This window comes from Anabrus simplex, chromosome 6 (genome assembly GCF_040414725.1).
Source record: "Anabrus simplex isolate iqAnaSimp1 chromosome 6, ASM4041472v1, whole genome shotgun sequence".
Lineage (NCBI taxonomy): Eukaryota > Metazoa > Arthropoda > Insecta > Orthoptera > Tettigoniidae > Anabrus > Anabrus simplex.
Window position 1 is genome coordinate 133,200,379 of NC_090270.1, and position 25,726 is coordinate 133,226,104.

Below are 25,726 nucleotides of genomic sequence, written 5' to 3' on the forward strand. Positions count from 1 at the left end.
AGACCCCTCGCCCTCGGTACTTTTTCTTGTCTTTAACATTTTGTGAACCCTTCCTACTCCGCTTCTAGTTTCCAATCGTGCCATCGTTCAGGGCTGATGTTTCAAGCCCCTGTTATAATCTGAGATATATCTTAAAATAAATACATACATTGGATTAGAATGTGAGATAATCGCCATAATTTGTATTCTCTTCCGGGTTTGGGGGCGGCGCTGGCGGAAATGAAGGTGATATATTCCATATTCATACCTTCGTTCATACGGTTCATTTCATTATTATTATTATTTCACTTTCTGACGTGCAGGTTACCAACATCACTGAAGGAAACGCCTGACATGTGATCTCGTACTTGCGTAATGATATGAGTCACAGATACGAATGAAAGACTGAAAGTGGATAATGACACACACACACACACACACACACACACACACACTACCGCACTTTCAGCCCATGATACAGTCATTTCAACCACTCAATGCATCTGAAGGTGTTGCTCTGACTCAATCTCTTTTTTGTGCTGTTGAACACAGTTGGTATCTTGTCAGAAAGGTGAACGACGACTTCGTAGGTAAACGACAGCAAGCAGCAAGGTTGGCAGTGGCAAGATGGAGCAGGTGAACTTTATAGTTTGACAGAATTGTTAACGTGTGATGAGTTCAGAGCTGCTTCTGAAGAGAAATCGGTTGCTCAAAGGGACTTTAGTAGTCTCATCTTTGCGACCATGCACGCTCCCTCGCCAAACATTGAGGACCAGTATTCTACCTTGGTAAGTTTTGAGGTTAGGTTAATGTCAGAATTGTTTTCGCTCTTAACTACGGTACTTCATGAATTTGTTTAAATCTTTAACTTGTTGCAGACTGGACTGGTGTATGTTTTTAATTTAATTGTGGGAACCGGTGCTCTGACATTACCAGCTGTATTTGACAGGGCAGGATGGGCTCTTGGACTTTCACTAATATGCATATTGGCTTTCATAAGGTGAGTTGAACACTTTTTCTAGTTTAAAATAGAAGTTGACTGCGCATTTTCTGCTGTAAATAAACGAACGTTATGTAGTCCTTATGCTTCGTTGTCAAGTAGTATTCTGTTAAGGTCATTGAACGTTTGAGCTTATCTGTGCATTGTTTGGAGTTAGTGTTTGTATTTGACCTGTGGACTTTCACCATGTGATTGTATAGAGATTTGGAAAAGCATTCTGTGTACTTTTGGATATTTGCCTTAGTATAATACTTTGTTCAGCTGATATGTGTCATGTGGATATGGGATGGAGGGAGATAGTACATGATTCTATATTTTATCCATAGCACAGTGCAGCACAAACTAAAGGCAGTGTATTTATTGTTCAGGATGAAAAAATATGTATCCCTTTTTAATTTAATTTTTTAAATAAATTAATTAAAATAAATGCATCTTTAGACAGAAAATAAAAAAGCTGGATATAGATAGGCAATATACATATGAACAGGATGGTGAAATGTCTTTGGGTTTGGTAATTGTGATACCTTCATCTTCCTTGGAGGGGGTTATTTACTCAAGAATGAAAAATATCCTGTGTACAGTCACAGTTATAGTAGGAGAAAGGAAATGTGTGAGAATGAAGAATATCCTGTGTACAGTCACAGTTATATTAGGATAAAGGAAACTTGTGAGAATGAAGAATATCCTTTGTATGGTCACAGCTATATTAGGAGAAAGGAAATGTGTGAGAATGAAGACATTCTTAAAGCCTAATAGAATTATCCAATTGCACAACTCTGCAAACGAAAGAACAAATCAAGGAATTTACATGAAAGTACCTGATTTATAGTAATTAGGCATGTTGATTTTGAATGTCATGTGTTTTTTTTCATCACACTGTTTTTTGTTTAGATAGGATACTTTATCTATTAAACTCATCATAATAATTCACTGATTTGGTTGGACACCCCTGACTAGAATTTGGAAGTTATTGATCTATAATGCACAAATATAAACATTACATACAGAATTGTTAGTACAGTACATATCTTTAGAATCTGTATCCTGAAGCAGATTGGAAGCTATTTCTATGCGATTTTCTTTTATGTGAAGATGAATCTTCCTGTAGAAGAAACCAACAGTAGTCTCTCATCATGAAGGGATCCCATCTACCTTGACACCTACTATAGCGAACCTTTTCTTAATACCTGAGCTTCCTAGTGCTGAATCGGTAGACCTCGGTTATCGTAGAGATTCGTATCGGCATGAACTATCGCCGTGAGACAACTGGCATACACTTTACGTACTAGTACTGTTGTTTACACAGCAAAGCCAAGCTATAGAATTAATGCTAGGAACAAGATTTGCATCGAGAAATGTTATATAATGTTATATAATATGTGTGTGACACAGTTGTTGGCTTCAGATAATAAAAGTTTAGAAAATCCATATCGTTCGTTCATAGTATCGATTCAGTTAAGATTTCATTTCCATTTTGTTGGCAGTATAACCAGAACCGGGAAAGCTCCCTCCTTACTCCTCCCCCCCCCCCCGTAAAACCTGGTATCAAGAAAAGGTTCGCGTATAGTACGTTTCATTTCTAGTATCTTAATGAAAACATTCCCCGTGCTTGTCACTAACTGCACCCAAATTATTAGGAAAGAAGTCTTAAGTGTGAATGTAGAAAATTAATTTTTAATTACATCCTGTGTCCTAAATTTCTTTATTTAAAAGATCATTGATAAGTACATCACTATTTTGTATTCTTTTTGTTTCCTGGTAACTCATTCATCACTTCTTTAAATTATAACCATGAAGCAAATTCAGCAGCATCCAGTTTAGCATCAAATTTGGAATTTTTAAGTAATTTTTTTTATCAGTGGTCCAATGAAAATCCCTTCTTTCATCTTTCCTTCACTTACACTGGGAAACACTTCATTCAGGCTTGTATTCAAAACCTTCCCCAGTTCTCTCCATTCTCTTTACAATGTTTTTCATCAGCCCCAATTTTATATGCAAACTAGGAAGATACAAATTTAAAGGATTCACCAATGGCTTATGTTTTGTATTCTACTTCACTCTTTGGCCACTATTTAACTACTGGTATGCAGCATTCTTCAAAAGCTAGACTGTCCCACAGGGCAGGAAACAACACGATTTTGTGAATCCACTCTGTAATCCGAGGGGAAGTCCAATAACTTTTAAATTACCACGAATATGCTAGTTTTTTCATGTATTTAATGGATTCTAGAATCGGACATACTTTTTATGTTTCTTTCATACCAACTGCATGAGTCACTAGAACTGATGGCAGTTCATTGCCATTGTGAAGTAACACGCCCTTCAGACTAATTTTTGAAGAATCTTAAATAAACGCCAATCTTCATTATTGTACACAATGTTTAGTTTTTACATCAAACCAGTCGCATCACCACAAGCACAGACCGAGCCATCTTTCCTATAATATGGTAATAGGTCTTGATTCCTACTAAAGAAAAAAAAAAAAAAGAGGTAACTTGCATGTCGTTTTCCAGTAAATTCTACTTGTAAAGTCTTTAAGCCAGAAGTTCTGCATCTTGCTTTGACAGGTGTAAGTCATGCACTAAGTCATTCACTTTATTTTGTGTTAAGATGTGTGGTTTTCCTTCTTTCTCAAGACTGTAAGATGAATCATTTGATGTTGATATTTCACAGTTGTCTGAATAGTTATTTTCAGATTCTGAAAGTTCTTACCAGTTTGAAGGAGCTAACAGTATTAGTAAGTCATTGATATGAGGTACTGCTCTGATGGCTAACCGCAAATTGGGGTACGAGATTTTCCTTTTTTTTTTAATGAATGACCTGTGATTTTGGTTATGCAGAAATAAGTCATTGGTATTATTTGCTTGCTCACGCCATATCATGGGAACTGCAAAAGGCAAATGCTATTTCTCCCTTTTTAGTCACTGAGTCAGTTTTACATAGCACCTGTTGCAAGTGTGAAACCTTTGTCAATCACAGAGCAGACAGTCGAAATACAGGCAATATGTAGTTTTCAGTAGTTTTGTAATAGGTTTCCTTTGATTATGGAACTAGTTGTGAATTCTCCGCATACAAAAAAAACCAACCAAAAAAACAATCCTTGGATTTAATACACCCATTTGTGGGTTGCTGTAGTCACGTCCTAGTTCGTGAACCATGGGCAACGGCTGAGTGGCCTAGTAAGTGGTCCTGAGAGTCGGGATACCAGTTGCTATGGAATGGGAGTGGGCATCTCGGACATATTCTGAGTCCTGGCCCTCCTTGTGCTCAGGCGGCTAGGACTATACAATCCACCGGTGGTCCATAACCCGTTAGAGGAGAGATCCTCACTTGGACTATGTGTAAGTAGGGTAGCATCCTGCTTCATGAATATACCGAGCTCAGAACATTTTAAGCAAGCCTCGGACCTATGGGATTAACGGAGTCCCACTCCCATTTGACAGGCAAGGGACTCCTTGTAAACAACTTGGCGAACGAAATTCGATGGCGAGCTATCAATATTAATGGGGCTTATGGAAGAAAGAAAGTAGAACTGGCTGAGTCAGCAAAGAGGATGCATCTGGTTGTGCTAGGAGTAAGTGATATTCGGGTAAGGGGAGATAACGAGGAAGACATAGGAGATTATAAAGTGTACTTGACGGGTGTTAGAAAGGGAAGGACAGAGTCTGGGTTAGGGCTCTTTATCAGGAATACCATTGCACGCAACATAGTTTCTGTTAGGCACGTAAATGAGCGAATGATGTGGGTAGATTTGTCAGTTGGAGGAATCAGGACTAGAATTGTCTCAGTGTATTCACCATGTGAGGGTGCAGATGAGGATGAAGTTGACAAATTTTATGAAGCATTGAGTGACATCGTGGTCAGGGTCAACAGCAAGAATAGAATAGTGCTAATGGGCGATTTCAATGCGAGAGTTGGGAATAGAACTGAAGGATACGAAAGGGTGATTGGTAAATGTGGGGAAGATATGGAAGCTAACGGGAATGGGAAGTGTTTGCCGGACTTTTGTGCTAGTATGGGTTTGGCAGTTACGAATACATTCTTCAAGCATAAGGCTATTCACCGCTACACGTGGAAGGCTAGGGTTACCAGATCCATAATAGACCATATCTTAACCGACTTCGAATTCAGGAAATCTGTTAGGAATGTACAAGTTTTCCACAGATTTTTCGATGATACAGACCACTATCTGATCTGTAGTGAACTAAGTATCTCTAGGCCTAGGGTAGAGAAAGTGAAATCTGTCTGCAAACGAATAAGGGTAGAAAATCTCCAGGACGAGGAAATTAGAGAGAAGTACGTGGATATGATTAGTGAGAAGTTTCAAACAGTAGACAGTAAGCAGATTCAGGATATAGAAAGTGAATGGGTGGCATACAGGGATGCTGTAGTAGAAACAGCAAGGAAATGCCTAGGAACAGCTGTGTGTAAAGATGGGAAAAGGAGAACATTTTGGTTGAATGATGAAGTGAGAGCAGCTTGTAAACGTAAAAAGAAGGCTTATCAGAAATGGCTCCAAACAAAGGCAGAGGTAGACAGGGATTGGTACTTAGATGAAAGAAACAGAATGAAACAAGTAGTTGTTGAATCCAAAAAGAAGTCGTGGGAAGATTTTGGTAACAACCTGGAAAGGCTAGATCAAGCAGCAGGGAAACCTTTCTGGACAGTAATAAAGAATCTTAGGAAGGGAGGGAAAAAGGAAATGAGCGGTGTTTTGAGTAATTCAGGTGAACTCATAATAGATCCCCAGGGAATCACTGGAGAGGTGGAGGGAATATTTTGAACATCTTCTCAGTGTAAAAGGAATTCATCCTCGTGGTGTTGCGAAGAGCCAAGCTCATGGGAAGGAGGAAAATGATGTTGGTGAAATTATGCTTGAGGAAGTGGAAAGGATGGTAAATAAACTCCATTGTCATAAGGCAGCAGGAATAGATGAAATTAGACCTGAAATGGTGAAGTATAGATGGAAGGCAGGGATGAAATGGCTTCATAGAGCAGTAAAAGTTAGCATGGAGTGTTGGTAAGGTACCTTCAGATTGGACAAAAGCAGTAATTGCACCTATCTATAAGCAAGGGAGCAGGAAGGATTGCAACAACTATCGAGGTATCTCCTTGATTAGTATACCAGGCAAAGTATTCACTGGCATCTTTTAAGGGAAGGTGCGATCAGTCCTTGAGAGGAAGTTGGTTGAAAACGAGTGTGGTTTCAGACCACAGAGAGGCTGTCAGGATCAGATTTTCAGTATGCGCCAGGTAATTGAAAAATGCTACGAGAGGAATAGACAGTTGTGTTTGTTTCATAGATCTAGAGAAAGCATATGACAGGGTACCGAGGGAAAAGATGTTCGCCATACTGGGGGACTATGGAATTAAAGGTAGATTATTAAAAGCAATAAAAGGTATTTATGTTGACAATTGGGCTTCAGTGAGAATTGATGGTAGAATGAGTTCTTGGTTCAGGGTACTTACAGGGGTTAGACAAGGCTGTAATCTTTCACTTTTGCTGTTCATAGTTTACATGGATCATCTGCTGAAGGGTATAAAATGGCAGGGAGGGATTCAGATAGGTGGAAATGTAGTAAGCAGTCGGGCCTATGCTGACGACTTGGTCTTAATGGCAGATTGTGCCGAAAGCCTCCAGTGTAATATCTTGGAACTTGAAAATAGGTGCAATGAGTATGGTATGAAAATTAGCCTCTCAAAGACTAAATTGATGTCAGTAGGTAAGAAATTCAACAGAATTGAATGTCAGATTGGTGATACAAGGCTAGAACAGGTTGATAATTTCAAGTATTTAGGTTGTGTGTTCTCCCAGGATGGTAATATAGTAAGTGAGATTGAATCAAGGTGTCATAAAGGTAATAAGGTGACTTTACAAAGGTGAAAAATGAGAGTATCTTCCTAATTCAATACAAGTTGCGATCAACAGTATTCTGTAAGAAGGAAGTGAGCTGCCAGACGAAACTATCTTTACATCTGTCTGTTTTCAGACCAACTTTGCTTTACGGGAGCGAAAGGTGGGTGGACTCGAGTAGCAAGAATGATTGCTGGTATAAACAGGTGGGAACAATGGCAGGAGGGTACTCGGAATGAAGAGATAAAGGCTAATTTAGGAATGAACTCGATGGATGAAGCTGTACGCATAAACCGGCTTCGGTGGTGGGGTCATGTGAGGCGAATGGAGGAGGATAGGTTACCTAGGAGAATAGTGGACTCTGCTGTGGAGGGTAAGTGAAGTAGAGGTAGACCAAGACGACGATCGTTAGACTCGGTTTCTGACGATTTAAAGATAAGAGGTATAGAACTAAATGAGGCCACAACACTAGTTGCAAATCGAGGATTGTGGCGACGTTCAGTAAATTCAGAGGCTTGCAGACTGAATGCTGAAAGGCATAACAGTCTATAATGATTATGTATGTATGTATGTACGTTTGTGCTGCTTCATTATTTAAGTATAAAAACACAACAACACTTGAAAATTCAAAACTTTGTATGCAGAATTTACATCCTACCATCAGGGTTTAAACAGAGATAATAGCTAATGAAAATGTTCAGGAGCAAATTTCATAATCATATAGGCCTAATTTCTATAAACACAGATCCAGTTGCCTGCTTAAAATAAGATAAACTGTTCTAATCTCATCCACTTTACGAAACTAGTATTTATGTGTACAGCGATACGCATAAACAATGATATCTTATTTTTCTGACATGATAGAAACATTCTGTTTTCAGCGATGTAATCAGAACATTATGTGAAAAAAAAAAATTAAAAAGAAATCATCCCTTCCCATCCCAAAACCTTGTTGAGTTGTGTTACTATCTAGGCAATCATGGGGTCATCGGCCAATAAGCCTTCCCTTATAGCAATCCTTGCTGCACGAGAGTCATTGGTAGCAACACTGAAGTGACAGTTAATAATATTCTAATGCTCTTACAAATTGATATACTTACGTCATGCAAGGAGATGCTGGAACTGCATGCTTTTGTTTTCCACACTTTTCTGGCATGTCCTTATGTAGCAGTTGAGGCTTTCACGGCTGGCGTTACAAATCATGTCTATTTTCTGGGCTTGTGGCCCATGTTCGAGGAGCATGTGATGGTCCAGACGTTTCACCGAAGGCTGTGTTTGGGATTATCAAGGGTTTTGACTGACTTCGATAGCTGCAAAGCTCACAGTGGAGTGGAGTAGTGTTGCAGTTCCACCTCATTATAAAGTGCAGGCTACAGTATGCTGCTTGCCTATTGGTCTGCCATGCTGGAAGGGGGTCTCTGATTGTCTGTTCTTCGACCAATGGTTGAAGCATTAAGGAGCTCAATGTAGGTCGACCACCTGCCTTGGCGGAAACAATAAACTGATCCCCTATTGCTTTTTCTGGTTTGCCACGGCCATCATATCCTCCAGGATTTAAAGCTTTCATGTGCTCAAATACGTCGGCCCCATGTTAGTAGATTTACCAGCACGTAAAATAACTCCCGTGGAAAAAAATTCTGGCACCTCTGTGTTAAAAAAAAAAAAAAAACGTAAAAGTAGTTGGTGGGATGTAAAAAGTATTATTAGGTAAATTCATTTTAAGACAAATCACCATTTTCCCAATGTTGTCCCATTGGTCTAAGTCTGTTTATTGGATCCCTGAACACCGTTTTGGTCTATCAGACACGTCAGTTGGGTTAGTCTTTTAGATCAGAATTGTATTGAGCCATTGTTTCGGTCTTCCTCATAGGGATCAACCATCAGCATAAAAATTTAGTGTTGTACTAGTGTCAGTGTCATGCGGAGCACGTTTGGCATGGACATTTCACTGGAGGCATCTCACTTGCATTTTTTCTTAAATTATTGTAACACCCATTTGTTGCTAGATTGTGTTATTGCAGGCGTGGTGTGACCATGTATTCCCCTAGTCCATCAACGTATTTACATCTCAAATCATGTGGAGTTTATGCTCCTCACTCTTGATTGCTTGCCAACATTCCAATCCATACAGCGTGATCGGGCAGACCACAGTGCAGTATATCGTCGCTGCCTAGACAAAACCTCCTATGTGAAATATTTTAGCTTAGAACTTTGGCTGGTAAGGTTCTGTCATTTAAGGTGTCCGACTCGTTGGCTGAATGGTCAGCGTACTGGCCTTCGGTTCAGAGGGTCCCGGGTTCGATTCCCGGCCGGGTCGGGGATTTTAACCTTAATTGGTTAATTCCAATGGCACGGGGGCTGGGTGTATGTGTTGTCTTCATCATCATTTCATCCTCATCACGACGCGCAGGTCACCTACGAGTGTCAAATAGAAAGACCTGCACCTGGCGAGCCGAACCCGTCCTGGGATATCCCGGCACTAAAAGCCATACGACATTTCATTTATGGTGCAATATTGTGTGCATATTGTCGAGGCATTCTCGCTCTTCATAATGTATGTGCTGCAGGTCAGTATATTTCCAAAAGTATTATTATATAGGAGGTTTTGTCCCAGCAAAGACGATATCTTGGATTTAAGATGGATTGGTATATGGCGGTCATGGAGCACTCAGTGATGTCTCTCCACGCTATCCAAATAGAGTTTATCCTAGGTTGTGCCTCATCATTCAGATTGCCATTATTGTGCAGATGGGATTTCAGGTATCTTGAAGCAGGAAGATTTTATAAGATCCTCATCATTAACTTCAGGAGTAATATCATTTGGATTAGTCTCCATGTACTCAGTTTTTTTGGTGTTAATATGATGGCCATATTGGCTGAGATGTTCATTCCTTGATTGGAATTGATGTGGTAGATCCAACTTGCTGTTACTTCAGAGTAGAATGTCATCAGCGTATAGGAAGGTCCATGGAAACTCGCTATGTAAGGCATGCATGGTCTTATACATAACTAGCAAATGTGCCTGTGCTTCGCTATGGTATTCTGCATTGTATATGGATTTCTTCATAAATTACTGTAAAGACAGTGAGTAAGATTATATTAAATTGCATGTCTCTTAGCGCTATCTGGAAAAAAAAAAAAAAAAAAAAAAAAACGGGAGGACGCTATACATTGTTTCTGATGTAAGGTAGGCATTGGGGAAGTTTTGACAATAATGGCCGGCCACATTCCCTACTGCCATCACAATCAAGTTCGGGAGTTTCTACTATAACGGCAGGCTCACTTCGCAACTGCCATTCACAGTAACAGTAGAGTTTTCATTATAAAGTCAGGTCCGTTTTCCTCATGCCAGTCACAATAGAGTTGGAGATATTTGATTATAATCGAGAAATGCAGCGCTATCTAACGTAACTACAATCGAAACACGACAATAAATCATAGGACCATAGCTGTAGATTTCTCCAAATTGAACTGCAATTGTGCTACCAGTTTTGTCATACGACTTACCGTTTAGAAAAAACTACCCGGAAACGAATGTCTGCACAGTCATTAAAATGCATCCAGGCAAATGCTGGGGCTGTACCTTAATTAAGGCCACGGCCGCTTCCTTCCAACTCCCAGGCCTTTCCTCTCCCATCGTCGCCAAGAGACCTATCTGTGTCGGTGCGACGTAAAGCCCCTAGCAAAAAAAAATTTTTAAAAAAATGCATCCATATTTAGATATTTTCTGCGGCCAAAAGTTGTACGCTTGAACAACTTGGAATTTTAACTCGAAGAACAGTGTCCAGGTTTTGGGATTACCAATTGCATAAATACGGATAAATTAAGGAAGAAAGTAATACAGTTAAGAAAGTTGAAATTAATAGGAAATGAGATTATAACTGAGGACATTCAGATAGGACATACATGGATTCTTAGATAAACAGATAAGAGAATGATTTAGGCCTAAACAGGTAAGGCGGAGGCAAGAAATTAAAGCAGAAATCAGAAGTAGAATAGAAATACTGTAAAAATGATAGCAAATACCAGAAAACACCTTACGGTGTGAAATAATGGGCTACACTCTGCAGTACTGTTCAGATATTAACAACGCCCCTTAGTGCTATCCGAGGACAATTGTAACCTCCAACGGTATTCCGCCAATATACTGCAAACTGGCCGATTAACTTTCTACCCAAGGAACAACCACGAGTTTACAGGAATTATGACGAAAATGGCAATATGTTACTTCCCTGCTGGCAAGCAGTCAGAGACGTTGCCACGGTAACCTGTAGGTTCGTTATCGGTCTATCGGTCACTCAGTGCAGAGCATGAGACTTCCAGAAAATGTTTCTTAATCATTTGAAGAGTAAGCAAAATTATGTACATAACAAAAGTTGTATATAATGAAGGGACGTTTCCATATACTCCACGGATTTTTACAGAAAATCAATAGTGTAAGGGAGAAAGGAAGAAAACCGTTCTGGTTTTCCTATAAACCCCCGTCTATTCAAACATTTTAGTCATATGCATATCAAAACCATCCTCGGGATGAGTATACTCTAAATACGAAGTTTGGTTGAGATCTATCCAGCTGTTTCGCCGTGATGGTGGAACAGACACGAAAAATAAAAACCACTGATGCGGTCTTGAGTTGACTTAAAACTGATTATTATCTGAAAAATTGGCAGAACAAACTAAATTACAGACAGCAGATCCCCTACAACTTTATTTATATAGATACTCATGTGACAGCTTTAATCATAAAATTTGGCTAACTTACGGCCACTGGTGGTGTCAATGTGCGTGCCGAATGTCGTGATTCTGTCTTTCCTATAAGTGTGTCAAATGATAACATAGCCTATACGTGTAAAAAGTACAAAATTAACTTGAAATCCAGAAATACAGCTCTATTTAACGTATAAGGGATAGAGATACGGAAAAAAAAAGTCATAGGACGTAAATTGTAGTTCTCTCCAAATTGAATGGCGATTGTGCTTTCTGTTTTGTGATACAACTTCTTCTTTTCTTTTAAAGATAAAAATTTCATGATGTTCCGTATTGAACTGTATCATAATTAAATTGAAATAACAAAGAACATAGTTCAGCCTATTCATTACAAATAAATAACAAATGTAGTGTTACATTCCTATTTAATTATAAGCGGAAGCGGTACCGGTTTCGACCCCAATCCGGGTCATCATCAGCCGAATAAAATGCAAAAACAATGCATAGGTTATTTGTTCTTTTCTTCATGGGGCCTCTAAATATTAGTTCGTAATTAGCATTGACCTTTAAGATCTTTTGCTACCATGTTTTTTCTTCATTCCCACCTAGATGTACTTGCTCCATTCACAAAGCTGCAGGTTGTTCTTATTGGGTCGTCTTGGATTTTTTCTTTCTCTTCACCTGGTAGTCCTAGAGTGGAGAGTCTGATTCTACCCAGCACCTCACATTCAAAAAGTATGTGTTCAGCTGATTCCTCTGCTTCATTGCATTTCCTACATATGTTGTCTCTTATTACTCCAATTCTATGTAGGTGTTTTTTCAGATGGCAGTATCCTGTCAACAGTCCTACTACCCATCTTATATTTTCTCTGCTGAGTTTCAACAGTTCGTTAGTATGCTTCTTGTTTGGTCCTTTTATCAGTTCCTTTGCAAGCCTGCATCCTGGAGTATTTTTCCAGTTCTCCATTTGTTTCGTTTGTACCCATTTTCCTATGTAGTGTCGGGCTTGTCCATAGGAAATCCCGCATACAGGTTCTGGGCCTACAAAATGTGTTTCTGCCCCTTTCTGGCCAGTTTATCTGTCTTTTCATTTCATTCTATACCTGCATGCCCTGGTACCCATATTACATATTTTGACAATGTTGTACTTTGAGAGCTTCAGAAGAAGTGAGTGGCAATACCAGACAATTCTGGATATTATCTGGACTGCCTCTAGTGCCTTAATGGCCACTTGGCTGTCTGTAAAAATGAAAATGTTCTTATTCCTATAGTTAATTTTCAGATTTTCTTCAAGACATGTTGTGATAGCTATATTTCAGCTTGAAAGATTGTAGTGTGTCTGCCCAGGCTCATCTGGATTGATCTCTCAGGTCTTCCCCCGTTGATCCCTCCTCCTGTGCCATCCACAGTCCTTGAGCCATCAGTCCATCACATTATATCTTCTTTTTCAGTATTCCATTTGTTGATATCCCAGTCTTCTTTTTTTATTTTTATTATGTGGGTCTCAAACGGTTGTACTTTGGTATCGTATGATCAGAAGGCATGTGTAGAACTTCCTCTGTTATTACTCTGTTAATTTTACAGTGTCCTAGATTGGATCTTTGTGCATTCCAGCACTCTGATTGTGCCAATCTATATGAACTCATTCTAACCTGTCCTGAAATTGCATAGTGATAGGTCTAGTAAACTGTTCAAGGCTTCTGTCTGCGTAGTTCTCACAGCCCCAGTTATGGCTATGCATGCCATTCTCTGTAGGCTATAAAATCTTCTGCGGACTTTTCCTTGACTTACTTTGTGCCACCAAATGATTGCAGCATAGGCCATCAACAGTCTAATGATCATTGTGTATATCCACATTACCATTGATGGTCTTAGGCCCCATGTCTTCCCAACGGCTCTTTTACATGCATACAGCAAGTTCTTGGCCTGGGTTATGTTCCTTTCTATATGTTGATTCCAGGTTAGATTTTTATCTAACGCTACATCTAGGTGCAGTGCCTGTTCTTCCATACATATATCTTGCCCAAAGAGCTTCAGTGATCTCTTTCCCTCTAATATTTTTCTTCTTGTAAAAGGGACCAGAATTATCTTGTTCAGGTTGACTGATAGTTGTTCTTTCCGACACACCAATTCTCCACAACTGAGCTGGCATGAGGTCCTGGATAACACTCACCACTAGGGCTAGGATTCTGATGATTTTGCATTTTTTTTTTTTTTTTGTAAGAATGACATGTTGCACAAATATATGTTTCATGAAAGAATGAGTTCAATGAAGTCTATTGTTAGGTCTTTTTTTTCTTTTCATTTTTTGCCATTTTTGAGGGATAAGGCATTTTGGGGGGAAATTTAGGTCAGTTTGGTCATTTTTCTACCATTTCAAGAAAGAAGGATAATTTTTTAATGTTTAGCTATTTTAATTCTGTATTTTACTAAATTTCAGTGTTGAATATTTTGTTTGATATCATACAAGCATAACATGTATTTTCCAGGAAACTGATACCCTCTTCCCCTATTTCCAAAAGTATGCGTATAATGGACTTGCCTGTACAAGGAAGTACATTTGCCTCTCGCATAGGTAGAAGGCTGCATGCAGCTAGCGATGAGTCATTGAGTTCATGGTGTTTCTTCAAGCCGGAAGTGCTGTTCTATTAGACGTGAAGTTATGATATGCCTAAAGTGAACCAAAGTGTGTCTGTTAAACTAAAACAATTTGTTTTGCAAAATGGAGAAAGAGTCTTCACCACTGGCAGGACAATACTTCACTGAAACTTCGTGACGTGAGAGTGGCCGCTGTAAAAAGGTTTGTTTGAACAGTGTATCGCATGAGAAACACAAACGTGGTCTGCAACGACTTCAGGATGAAGGAACATTACTACAACAGAAGCTTCTTGGAGAAACCCATTCATCCTTTTTCCCATTCTTTGAAGAACTGTGCAGAGTGTTTCTTTGTGCCGATATTCCATTGAGTAAGTTAAACCACCCTAAGCTGCACAGTTTCTTAGAGAAGCAAACAGGTAAATCCATACCGGATTCTTTTACGTTAAAGAAAATTTATATTAGATGATGCTATGAAAAACTTTGGAAGAAATCAGGAAAAAAGCCGGGAAAAAAATTGGTATCGATGGACGAGACGACAGACTGTTCAGGACGATATGTAGCTAACGTGGTGGTAAGAACACTGGACGAGGATGTTCCTGGGGAACACTTTCTACTCTATTGTGAGCATTTATACAAAGTGTACTACTCAACAATCAGCAAAGTTCTTGAGGAATCGTTGACATTGTTGTGGCCTGATGGCATTCGGTATGACAGTGTGTTGCTTTTAGTAACGGATGCAGCCTCCTATATAGTCAAGGCTGCTAACTCGCTTTGTGCTCTCTACTCTAAAATGGTGCATTTAACTTGTTTGGCCCACGCATTACACAGAGTCACGGAGGAGGTTCGCAGTTATTTTCCACAAGTTGACCAGTTGATAGGATGTGTGAAAAAGGTTTTCTTGAAGGCACCCTCTTGAGTTTCAACTTTCAAGTCAGAAGCTCCAGACATTCCACTTCCTCCTTCTCCCATTTTGACAAGATGGGGAACCTGGATTGAAGCCTGCACGTATTATAGCGAGAATTTGCAGGTGGTGAAACAAATCATGAATTCATTTGACAACAATGAACCTGCATCAATCGAAGCAGTGCAAAAACTTATGGCAAATAGTGAAATTGCAGGGAAACTTGCTTACTTGAAAGCAAATTTTGGATTTATTCCTACTGCCATAACTGCTCCGGAAAAGTCAGAAGTGCCGCTAGTGCAGCAGTTGCAACTTGTGCTGAAAGTGGTGATTGATTTGGATCGCGCGTGTGGCAAAGTGGGACAAGCTGCGTCTGAGAAGATGAAGGTTTTGGAGAAAAGTAAAGGGCATCAGACAATGTGTTCAATTGCTAAAATTTTGTCAGCTGAAACATTTTCTCTTTGTGATGTTGATGACAGTGAATTAAATTCAAGTGACATTATTTCCTTTAAGTACGCTCCTGTTGTATCGGGAGGTAGAAGGGAGCTTTTCTATGTATAAAGCTTTGTTGGCTGATAATAGACAATAATTTTCATTTGAAAAATTTACACCATGTATTTGTTGTTCATTGCAACTCACACATTTTGGAATGAACAATTGGGACCTTTATGACTGCGAAATGTCTGTTTTGTAAACACGTAAGTATTTTCAAAATTCATAACCCAAAAAGTATTACAAACTGTCTGTTTTGCCAATATTAATAGCTTGAATTAATTTTGTTACCACGCAAGAATAAAATACAGAAATCATAGGAAATCAAAGGTTGTTTTTTTAAAATTTGGGCCATTTTATGCATATTTTTAGTTCATAAATGCATTTTTTTTTAAATTTTGCATTGTTGGCAGTTTTTTAGGTCATAATCCTAGCCCTACTCATCCCCTTACCTTATACCACAATCACTAGATTATCTGCATATCCTTGTGTATAGAAACCCTGTTTGTTGAGCATACCTATAATTTTGTTCACCATGAGGTTCCACAGCAGAGGCGAAATAACTCCTCACTGAGCACAGCCTCTGGTGGCCCTAACCGTCGGCGTTTTTCAAACAGGGTTGCTTTTATTTTCCTTCCGTCTAACATGGATTTAATCCATTTGATGACGGTTTTACTCACCTTGCTCTTTTCCAATGCTTTGATCATAGTCATAGGTTGTATTGCTGAAGGCTCCTTCTATATCTAGAAATGCCGCCTGTGCAATTTCTTTATTTTCTAGGCTTTCCTCTAGTTCACAAGCCAACTGGTGGAGTGCTGCCAGGTCTATATTCAAACTGATTTTCATATAACGTTGAGTTCAGTTGCACCGTTCTTCTGATATATTTATCCAGAATTTTCTCCATTGCTTTCAGCATGAAGGAGGTTAAACATAATGGTCTGTATGCTTTGGCTTGGGAGTAGTTTGCCCTTCCAGGCGTATGTATGAATACTGCTTTATCTTCAGACCATGATTTCATCACGTACCCTAAAGCTAGACTAGCTCTGAAGAGGTCCGCCAGGGCATTGACGAGCATCTCCCGTCCTTCCTATAGGAGTATCTCATCTGGCCCCGGAGTCTTTATAGGGTGAAACGTGTCGATTGTCCATTTTACACGGTTGTGTTTTATTATTCTGTTGGCACAGTTCCAGTCTGCTCTTCAAGCTGCGGTCTCTGTTCCAACAGTTTCTTCTTCTGTCATCTCCTCAGCCTCAGGAAAGTGACACGCCATCGGCATCTCCAGAGTGTCCTTCCCTGCCTGAGTAAATGACCCATCTGGTTTCTCCAGTGTCCACACCTGATTTATATGGGTTTCTTTAAGAACCTTCTGGAGCCTTGTTGTTTCAGTGTGTGATTCCACTTTCTCACAGAACAGTCTCCAAGATTTTCTTTTTGCTTTCCGTATCTCTAGGTTATACTCAGCGAGTTTCCTATTGTATATGTCCCACATACCATTTCTAGATGATATTCTATACAACATCCTAACCTCTTTTTTCATTTTGGCTAGTTTTTTGTTCCACCACCTTACTTTTTTTGGTGTTTTCTTTTCTTTGAGAGGACATTTGTCATGAAATCTATATATATATATATATATATATATATATATATATATATATATATATATATAAAATAAGAGTTTTGTATGTACATTGCTCAGAATTTGAAGAGAATGATATTTCTGTATCGGCCATGTCCACAGTAACAAGGAAATGCATTTTTTACTTTTCCGTAATTTCTGTCTGTCTGCCTGTCTGTATGTATGTACACTCATCATGAGAAAACGGCTGAAGAGAATTTAATGAAAATTGGTATGTGAAGTCGGATGATGAACCACTACAATCTAGGCTACAAATTGTTTTATTCACGCTGAGTGAAATGGTAGTCTAGGGGAAGGCCTGAAATGTAATTTATTTATGTTATTAGTGGTTGCATCCATAAATAGTACAAAAGAAACAAAACTTTAGTTATGTCGTAAGTGAGTAGTAGTTATGTAAGAAGTTATTAAATTTCCGATCACTTATGTCTTATACATTGTTACCGTACTGCATACAATCACAGAGATATTCATGAATCATGTATTCATGTATTTTTGTTACTAAGTCCATATCAGCACAGAGTTACGAGAAAATGGGTAAATAGAATTTAGTGAAAATCGGTATGTAAAGTCTGACAATAAGGAACTACAGTCTACGATATAAATAATTTTGTAAGACGCCCTAGTATCACAGAGTCGAAAGAAAACTAATGTGAAGGCCTGCAATATAGAAAGCTTATAAACTTTATCAACAATAACATTACATTGACCATTGTTTGTTGTGATGTGCTTTTTGTCTTGTTTCCACTCATCCCCGATAGATAGGATTACTGCAGCGTACCAAGGATTTTCTAAATTTGCTTTATGTCGCACTGACACAGGTAGGTCTTATGGCGACGATGGGATAGGAAAGGAATAGGGGTGTGAAGGAAGCGGCCTTGGCTTTAATTAAGGAACAGCCTGGTGTGACTGGTGTGGAAATGGGAAACCACGGAATATCATCTTCAAGGATGCCGGCAGTGGGGTTCGAATCCACTATCTCCCGGATGCAAGCTCACAGCTGTGCACCCCTAACCACACGGCCAACTCGCCTGGTCGTACCGAGTGTAACAGCCTGCCTGTATATTGGCGGGAAGTAGCTGGGGAGTTAGATAACTTCCTTCTTTAGCATGCCATTCCTCTGGTTTATACATTTTCTGATATTACTGGTACGTAACACAAAGGTACATCGTAGCATTCAAGCTGTTCAATCCCTACCCTGAGGCACTGATTGGAATGAGTAGTGTGCGTATTTAATGGAATAATGACAGAGGAGTGTTCATGGCAGTCTGCGACCTGGTTATTCCAGCTCTGGAACTTGGGACTGTTAAATCGGCACCGTAATACTGTTCATTGAAAGTGAGAAAGTGTGCAGTTTTTCATTTGATCGAGCATTTTATATGATAACATTGCTTTCAATCGCTACATTACTACTGACGTTTTTGTAATGACCTATGTTGAATTCAGTTAGGAAAACCACCAAGTCAGTCTTTCTGAGAATCCCGTAGCGAAGCACGGGTACATCAGCTAGTGAGTCTATAATAGCCTCTTCTAATAGTTCCACTGCCTCATCCAATTCTTTGTCCTCTCACGTTAGTTGGAATTTTTTGTACAGCCTTCCCTAGAACTTCTCTGTATCTGTCCCAGTTAGTTCCTTTTGGGTCTCTGTACATCTCAATCCCACATAGTCTCGCATCTATTGCAAATTGGATGTGCTGGTGGTCTGCCAATGATGGCTCCTCCAGCACCTTCCAGTCTTTTATAAAGTTTGCAATGTGCGTAGTGCTTAGTGTAATGTCTATTACCTCCCTGCGATTTTTATTTATAAATGTAGGCTTGTTTCCTAGGTTTAGTATCGTCAACTCAGTTCCAATAATAAACTCTAGTAAAGACTCGCCTCTTGCATTGCAGTTTGTGCTTCCCCGTGCTGTGTGGTGTGAATTTTCATCTGCTCCAAGGACTAGGTGTTCGCCTTTCCTCTTTGCGTTGCAAATTAGGTTCTCAACTTCTTCTGATGGGGGCAGATTAGTTGAATCATATGGGAGGTATGCAGAACTTACGGTTTATTTCTCTGGGACCTTCCCAATTTCCAAGTTTTATCTTGGCTGCCACTAAGTTCTTTGAACAATGTTCCTGCAACAGAAGGCATTTTAGTTTTCTGCTCACAAGTAAACATGTTCTAGGCATATTCGATGTAGTATCGTACATCAGCTTACATCCAGATTCCGCCAGTCATGCTACTCTGCCCTTAACTACCCATGGCTCTTGTATAAGAGCCACATCGATAGCCTCGGACTTGAACTTCCTGACGAAATTGGCCACAGCTGATTTTTTATGTTGTAGGTTGGCCTGTAGAACTTTCAGTACCATCCTTGCCAACGCTAGGTTTTGTTTTTCCCCTAATTACTTCAAATTTGATCTGCCTAAGTCCAAGCTTGGCCTCAAGGCCTCTCTTCTTGAGCTCTATAAAATCTCTTTCATTAAGGGCCAAAACAATTGTCCTTCCTGTATCATCAGTATTTGTTGCATTCAGCACTCTCCACTCTGTCGTCGGAAGTTTGGTGTCGTGCTGATGTATCCTGACATGCACATCATCAAATGTTAAATGGAGGAGTAAACTTGGTGATTACCTTTGTAGTATTCAGCACCTTCTTGGCTTCTGCGACCTCCAAATTCTTCCCTTTCCAAGGGTTGCATCTGGCCCCTTTCTCTTCGACCCAACTTTTAGTTTCTGGATTTGCACAGATCAGTACCATTGTTCCACTTTCCAGCCATGGAAACTCGAGGAAGCTTGGAAGGCATCCGTCCGACAGCGGTTTCATTTGCGCTATCAGAGCAGATAAAAGTTCCATCACGCCTTCCGCTTTCAGTTTCCCGTTTTAGGTATTATTGATACCTTGATTGAAGTTAGTCTTTCCGAAAAGGACATGAGCATCTCTTCTGTTTCTTGGCGGGTGGTTTTGTAGCCGAACCTGATGACGTACTATCCCCCAACCTTGGCCTTTTGGGCGTTGTCGGAGTGATAGTCTCTCGCCGATCCCTGTTCCTTGGCTTCTTCTCCTTCCAAGTTCCGGCCACTATTTTGGCTTCCTTCCTTGCTCTCTTCCTTTCCTTGTAATATGCACTGTTGCGAGGTAGTCTGTCGATATGTTATCTGATTTTCAATCCAGAAATCTTCAGTTCTGTCTCTACGGACGTTCCTGGTTTGCTTGTGGTAGCAGTCTGCTCTACTGGAGTTTCTGTTGCCATTTCTTGTTTTGTGTCAGCATCAGCGTGTCCAGTTGGGACTTCTGTCTCCATTTTTTCATCTTGGGCTTGGTCCCGGATCTGCTTTACTGGAGCTTCCATGGCTTCCCCTGATGTCGAAGTTTCTGAAATTGGCTCTTTATAAGCATCCATATTTCAATCAGTCATAGGGTTTTTGCCCCTTCTACGGTCCTGAGCATCGTTCTCACCATCCGTGGTGAGGCATACAGCCAGACATTGTGCTCCAGCAACTCACGCTCTCTGTAGCTGAGACCACGCCCCTCAGTCGTCCATCCAGCGGTCCGCCCCTGGCCCGAACTTAGCCAGGTTTGTTTCCCCTTCAGTAGGCCTACTCACATGGTCTCCACTTGGCATTATCATGACTGAGTTTACAGTCATGACTTCCCCCCTAGGTTGGGGTCGCCCCTTTCCCAACCTGCAGGTCGTCCAGGCTACGTAGAGCAAAGTGATATGTTGATTCCAGCACCTCGCAGTGAGCCTTCACCTTAATCACCAGCCCCATTTCACCAGAACCACTGTATCACCCATGTGGAGGAACCATGGATGCCTCTCTAGCATGCGTGGGCGAGGCTTCCACTTCCAAGCCTTGACTTGGGCTAGTAACAATCACAATGCCTCAAGACGTTTTCTGGCAATACCTGTTTTTGGTCCGCGAGAAGGTATTTTATTTCCCTCAGACCCTCCAGACAAGTCCGTAGGGGCCCCCTATCCACCACCTGGGACGCGCCTGATAGGGGAACAGGTAAGAAACCCTCCACGACGTGATACGACTTACCGTTTAGCCACCGATTATCCCAAAATGAAGGTCTGCACAGTCATTAAAATTGCAACTGTACTTCAATATATTCTGGAGCAGAAAATTATATATTTGTATAGCTTGGAATTTTTCCCCAAAGAAAAGAGTTTCCAGGTTTTAGGATTAGCACTCGCATACATATGCATACCTACCAACTTTCCCGATTTAGGCGGGAGACTCCCGATTTTCCACAGTTTTTCCCGCCTCCCGATTATTTTATTATTTCTCCCGATTTTTGCTTATTTTTTGGTGAACTTCAAAAATTTGTTTTCAAATCCCGCCATTTCAGTTTTTTTTTTTACGCCAGTGGCCGGCAGTCCTTCGCTCATTGGCCGCTTTCAAACGAAATATCGACGTTTATTAATGGGAGAAATGTGCGCGAATGTGTGATGATTATTGAAATCTGTATATCGCGACGCGTATATCGATTGTCAATCTCTCGTTCTCGCGTGCTATGTTCGTGTTCGTTCACATCAGTCTAGTCGATTCTAGAGATTCAGATTCTAGTCGCTAGATATGGTTTCATTTTTAGTAATTTAGTAACAGAATTTCAATGATAACGACTAGTAACTTTTCTAGAGATTTTAGGAGACATTTCCGACAAATTTTAATTTATCTCAATATAAATAAGAGTGTCTGTACATTGCTCAGAATTTAAAAAGAATAATATTTCTGTACCGGTCGTGACCACAGTAACAAGGAGAAATGCACGTTTTAATTTTCCGTAATGTCTGTCTGTCTGTCTGTCTGTCTGTATGTATGTATGTACGCCCATCACAAGAAAACGGCTGAAGAGAATTTAACAAAAATCGGTATATAAAGTCGGGGAATAAGTCGCTACAATCTAGGCCATAAATAATTGTATTTATACTGAATGAAATGGTAGTTTAGGGGAAGGCCTAAAATTTCATTCTCAAATATTGTTATTATTGGCCCTATCAATAAAAACTACTTCATTAAAGTTATGAAAATTCCTATCATTTACGTCTTAACTTATACATTTTTACCGTACCGGCTATGATAAGATATATTCATGAATTTGGATTTTTGTTACCAAGTCCATATCAGCGCCGAACTACGAGAAAATGGGTGAACAGAAATGAATGAAAATCGGTATGTGAAGTTGGGAAGTGAGGAACTACAGTCTACGCTATAAATAATTTTGTTCACCCTGCTCGAAATGGTAGTTTAGGGGAAGGTGCCAAAAATTTAATTTTTAATTACCTATCTTATTGGCCATATTGAAAACTACTACATAACAAAAGTTATAGAGAGTACAATGTCTGGTTATTTATGTCTTATTCAGTTTTATCGCACCGACTATAATAATATTGGTGGTGATGGTGATTAAATTGTGAAGATGATTATAAGAATGAGAAAAACGTCATGAAGGAACGATTACTTAAATAATAACACATGAAGTCATGAAGAAAGGACTCACTTTACATAAGATGCTGTAATATCGCAGAGTCGGAAGATAACTAAATGTGAAGACCTGCAATACAGAAAGCTCATAAAATTGATCAACAATAACATTACATTGACCATTATTTGTGATGATGTGCTTTGTGTATTCTGCTGGCATTTATCTCCGATATTACTGCTGCGTATCGAGTATAACAGCCTGCCTGAATATTGGCGGGAAGTAGCTGGGGAGTTAGATCTCTCTCTTCTTAAGCATGCTATTCCTCTGGTTCATAAATTTTCTGATACTGCTGGTACATAACACACTGGATCGTCATAGTATTCCAGCTTTTTGATCCCTTCTCTGAGGCAGTGATTGGAATGAGCAGTGTGCATACTTCAATGCAATAATAACACAGGAGTGTTTTGCGGCTGTCTGCGGCCTGGTCATTCTAGCTCTGGAACTTTCATCTGTTAGATCGACACCGTAGTACTTTTTGTTAAAAGTGAGAAAATATGCTGTTTTCCATTTTATCGAATATTCCATATGACAGCATTACTTTTAATAGTGACATTTGTACTGACGTTATTGTATTGACCTATGTTGACTTCAGTTGGGAAAACTATAAGGATAGTCTTTCTGAGAATACTGTAGCGAAGCACGGGTACAACAGCTAGTTATTTGATACAAATAGCATTGAGCTTCTCATGATCGCGCAGGCACTTGATGCAATATACCGTAATCTATGCATTTACTGAGTAATGGCATCTGAGTGCATGACTGATTCACACGTGTGGAACATGAGTTCATACTATTTTCGGAAGGCTTATCAGAGGCCAATCATCTCACTCACATACTTTCTGTGAGGTAATAGAGATGTGGAATTTTTAGCCTTGTAGCCTCATATAGCAGCAGTCGGGCTGTGAGACTATGTGTTATAAATATATCATAGTACTGTATTGCACAAGTCATGTAGAATAAGCAGTTTTGACCAATTGTAGCTCCTGATTTCTCCTGATTTTTCCCGATTTTCACATCAGAATCTCCTGATTTTTGGTTTTGTAAAGTTGGCAGGTATGCATATGGAGTAATTAAGGAAGAAAGTAATACAGTTAAAGTTGAAATTAATAGAAAATAGGATTTTATATGAGGACAACTGGATAGGACAAATATATAAATACCAAGTGTATGTATTGGAAAATCAAGTGTCCCTCAATAAATTATGAAATTATGAGTTACGGATATAAGAAAGCGGTAACAGAGGAGAAATTTAGGTGCAGGGATTCTTAGGTAAACAGATAAGATGATGACTTATGGCGTTATAGCTTAAGCTGTTTGAGGACGGTTATAACCTCCGATATTCTGCCAATATCCCGCAGAATGGCCGATTGATGCCTCTCTTGCTCTTACAGACACGTAATATAATTACCACAGATTCCTTTTTGAGTTGACCTAAAACGGATAAATATCTGAAAAATTGGCAAAACAAATGAAATTACAGACAGCGGACCCCCTACAACTTTATTTATGTAGATGAGAATGAAGAAAGTTGGAACACTGATCCTTGACGTACACAGACTGTCACGGGCAGGCTATTGGAGATGCCAGCAGCTACTGTTCACGTAGAGCATTTGTATCCATCCAACAAGCTTCTTGCACACTCGTTGTTCACATTTGTGGTGTGGAACATGGTCAAAGGCCTTTTCTAGATCTAGAAAGACCGTTTAGTGGTTTACATTATTCCAGTTGATGTTCAATTAGTGTACATGTAATGAAAATCCCATCAAAAGTTTCTGAGCCTTGAAATAAAGCAGCTGCACTGATTGCTGGTAAGTTGGGTAATTTCATGCATACACTGGTTGAGGATGCACTCAAAAACTAGTATGTGCAATAGGGGTAGGACTGGATAGGATCACAGTTCTTAAAAATATGGGCAGCACAATTCCTGGGACTTAATAATATTGGGACACCCTCTCATCAGGGGTTATAAATATGATATGAAGGGCCCTAGCTCAGGGTACTGAGTGAAGAACTCAACAGCATCTGCGTGGAGAAGATAAGTCTTTCGGTACAGTGTAAATTGCTGAAAAGACAGCCGTGTACTCTGGTTCAATATGAATAAAAGATTGCTCATCAGTGAGGGCGGGGAAGATGGATTTAAGCGCAGCTGTAACAGCCTCTACGGTTTTCACACTGTAGCGCAGAAAGAAAACTGAGGTCCTACTGTGCTATCTTTCCAAAATATTCAATATGCTTATGGTTAGTTATTAAAGGAACTGCCCTCAGTCCAGGGCATCCCTTAAGTGGGTGCTAGGAATTACCCTGAAGACAATTAGTGATAAGTTTCAAATAAACAAAAGAACAAGAGTTGCCGCTTGGAATGTACGAAGTTTGTTTATAGCTGGAAAGCTTGCACTCATTGAAACAGAAATCCAGTATCTGGAGATAAAGATTTTGTATCTCATTGAAGTTACATGGCCTAGATCAGGGACACCCAAGACTGAACATGGGGTTCGATATTACTCTGGTGGTAGTGGTGATCTGAACATAAATGTGGAGTAGCTGTGCTTCTTTCTTCTGATCTGATCTGGTCATTGATTTCATTCCCCTTGAAGATCTAGTCATGCTGCTTAAACTGAAAATTTCACATCGTGCAATGAACATTGTCAAGGTTTATGCTCCAACAGGAGATAGATGAGTTGGTTGAGGAATTTTATTCCATTCTGGAGTAGTCAATGGCCGTTATGAAAAAAGAGGAGATAGTCGTCCTAGGTGACTTCAATGCAAAGATAGGTTTTGGCATGGACAATGAATGACATTGTTGAAAATAAGACCATTTATATTGGTATTGTTGGACAATGCGGTCACAGTGAAAGAAATTTAACACATTGAGGTCTTGTTCACTTTCATACATTTTAATCCTCCAGACTGGCCATTTTTCACTAATGTTGGATTTTAAAATTAAATACTAGTTTTGAACTTAGGCAATTTTTTATTTCACTATATTTTTCATATTTTTTATTTTGTATCGGTAAAAACTCTAATACAATTGATAAATCTCTTACCATGAAAAGAGTGGATTGAAATAGCACATTTTTAAAAATCTAGTTACCAG

General features: G+C 39.6%; 1 protein-coding gene across 4 annotated transcripts in view; it reads left to right on the forward strand.

The window, feature by feature from the left end:
- The first annotated feature begins 426 nt into the window (after nucleotides 1-426).
- Nucleotides 427-25,726, forward strand: part of LOC136875550 (transmembrane protein 104 homolog) — a 105,606-nt gene continuing 80,306 nt past the window's right edge. For 2 of the 4 annotated variants that reach the window (XM_067149101.2, XM_067149102.2), the window contains exons 1-2: nucleotides 427-767; nucleotides 858-979. In XM_067149101.2, the coding sequence (XP_067005202.2) occupies nucleotides 723-767; nucleotides 858-979 (167 nt within the window). In that variant the 5' untranslated portion in view covers nucleotides 427-722. The remainder of the gene's footprint in view (nucleotides 768-857; nucleotides 980-25,726) is intronic. The other 2 variants (XM_067149104.2, XM_067149105.2) reach the window with 1 other exon arrangement.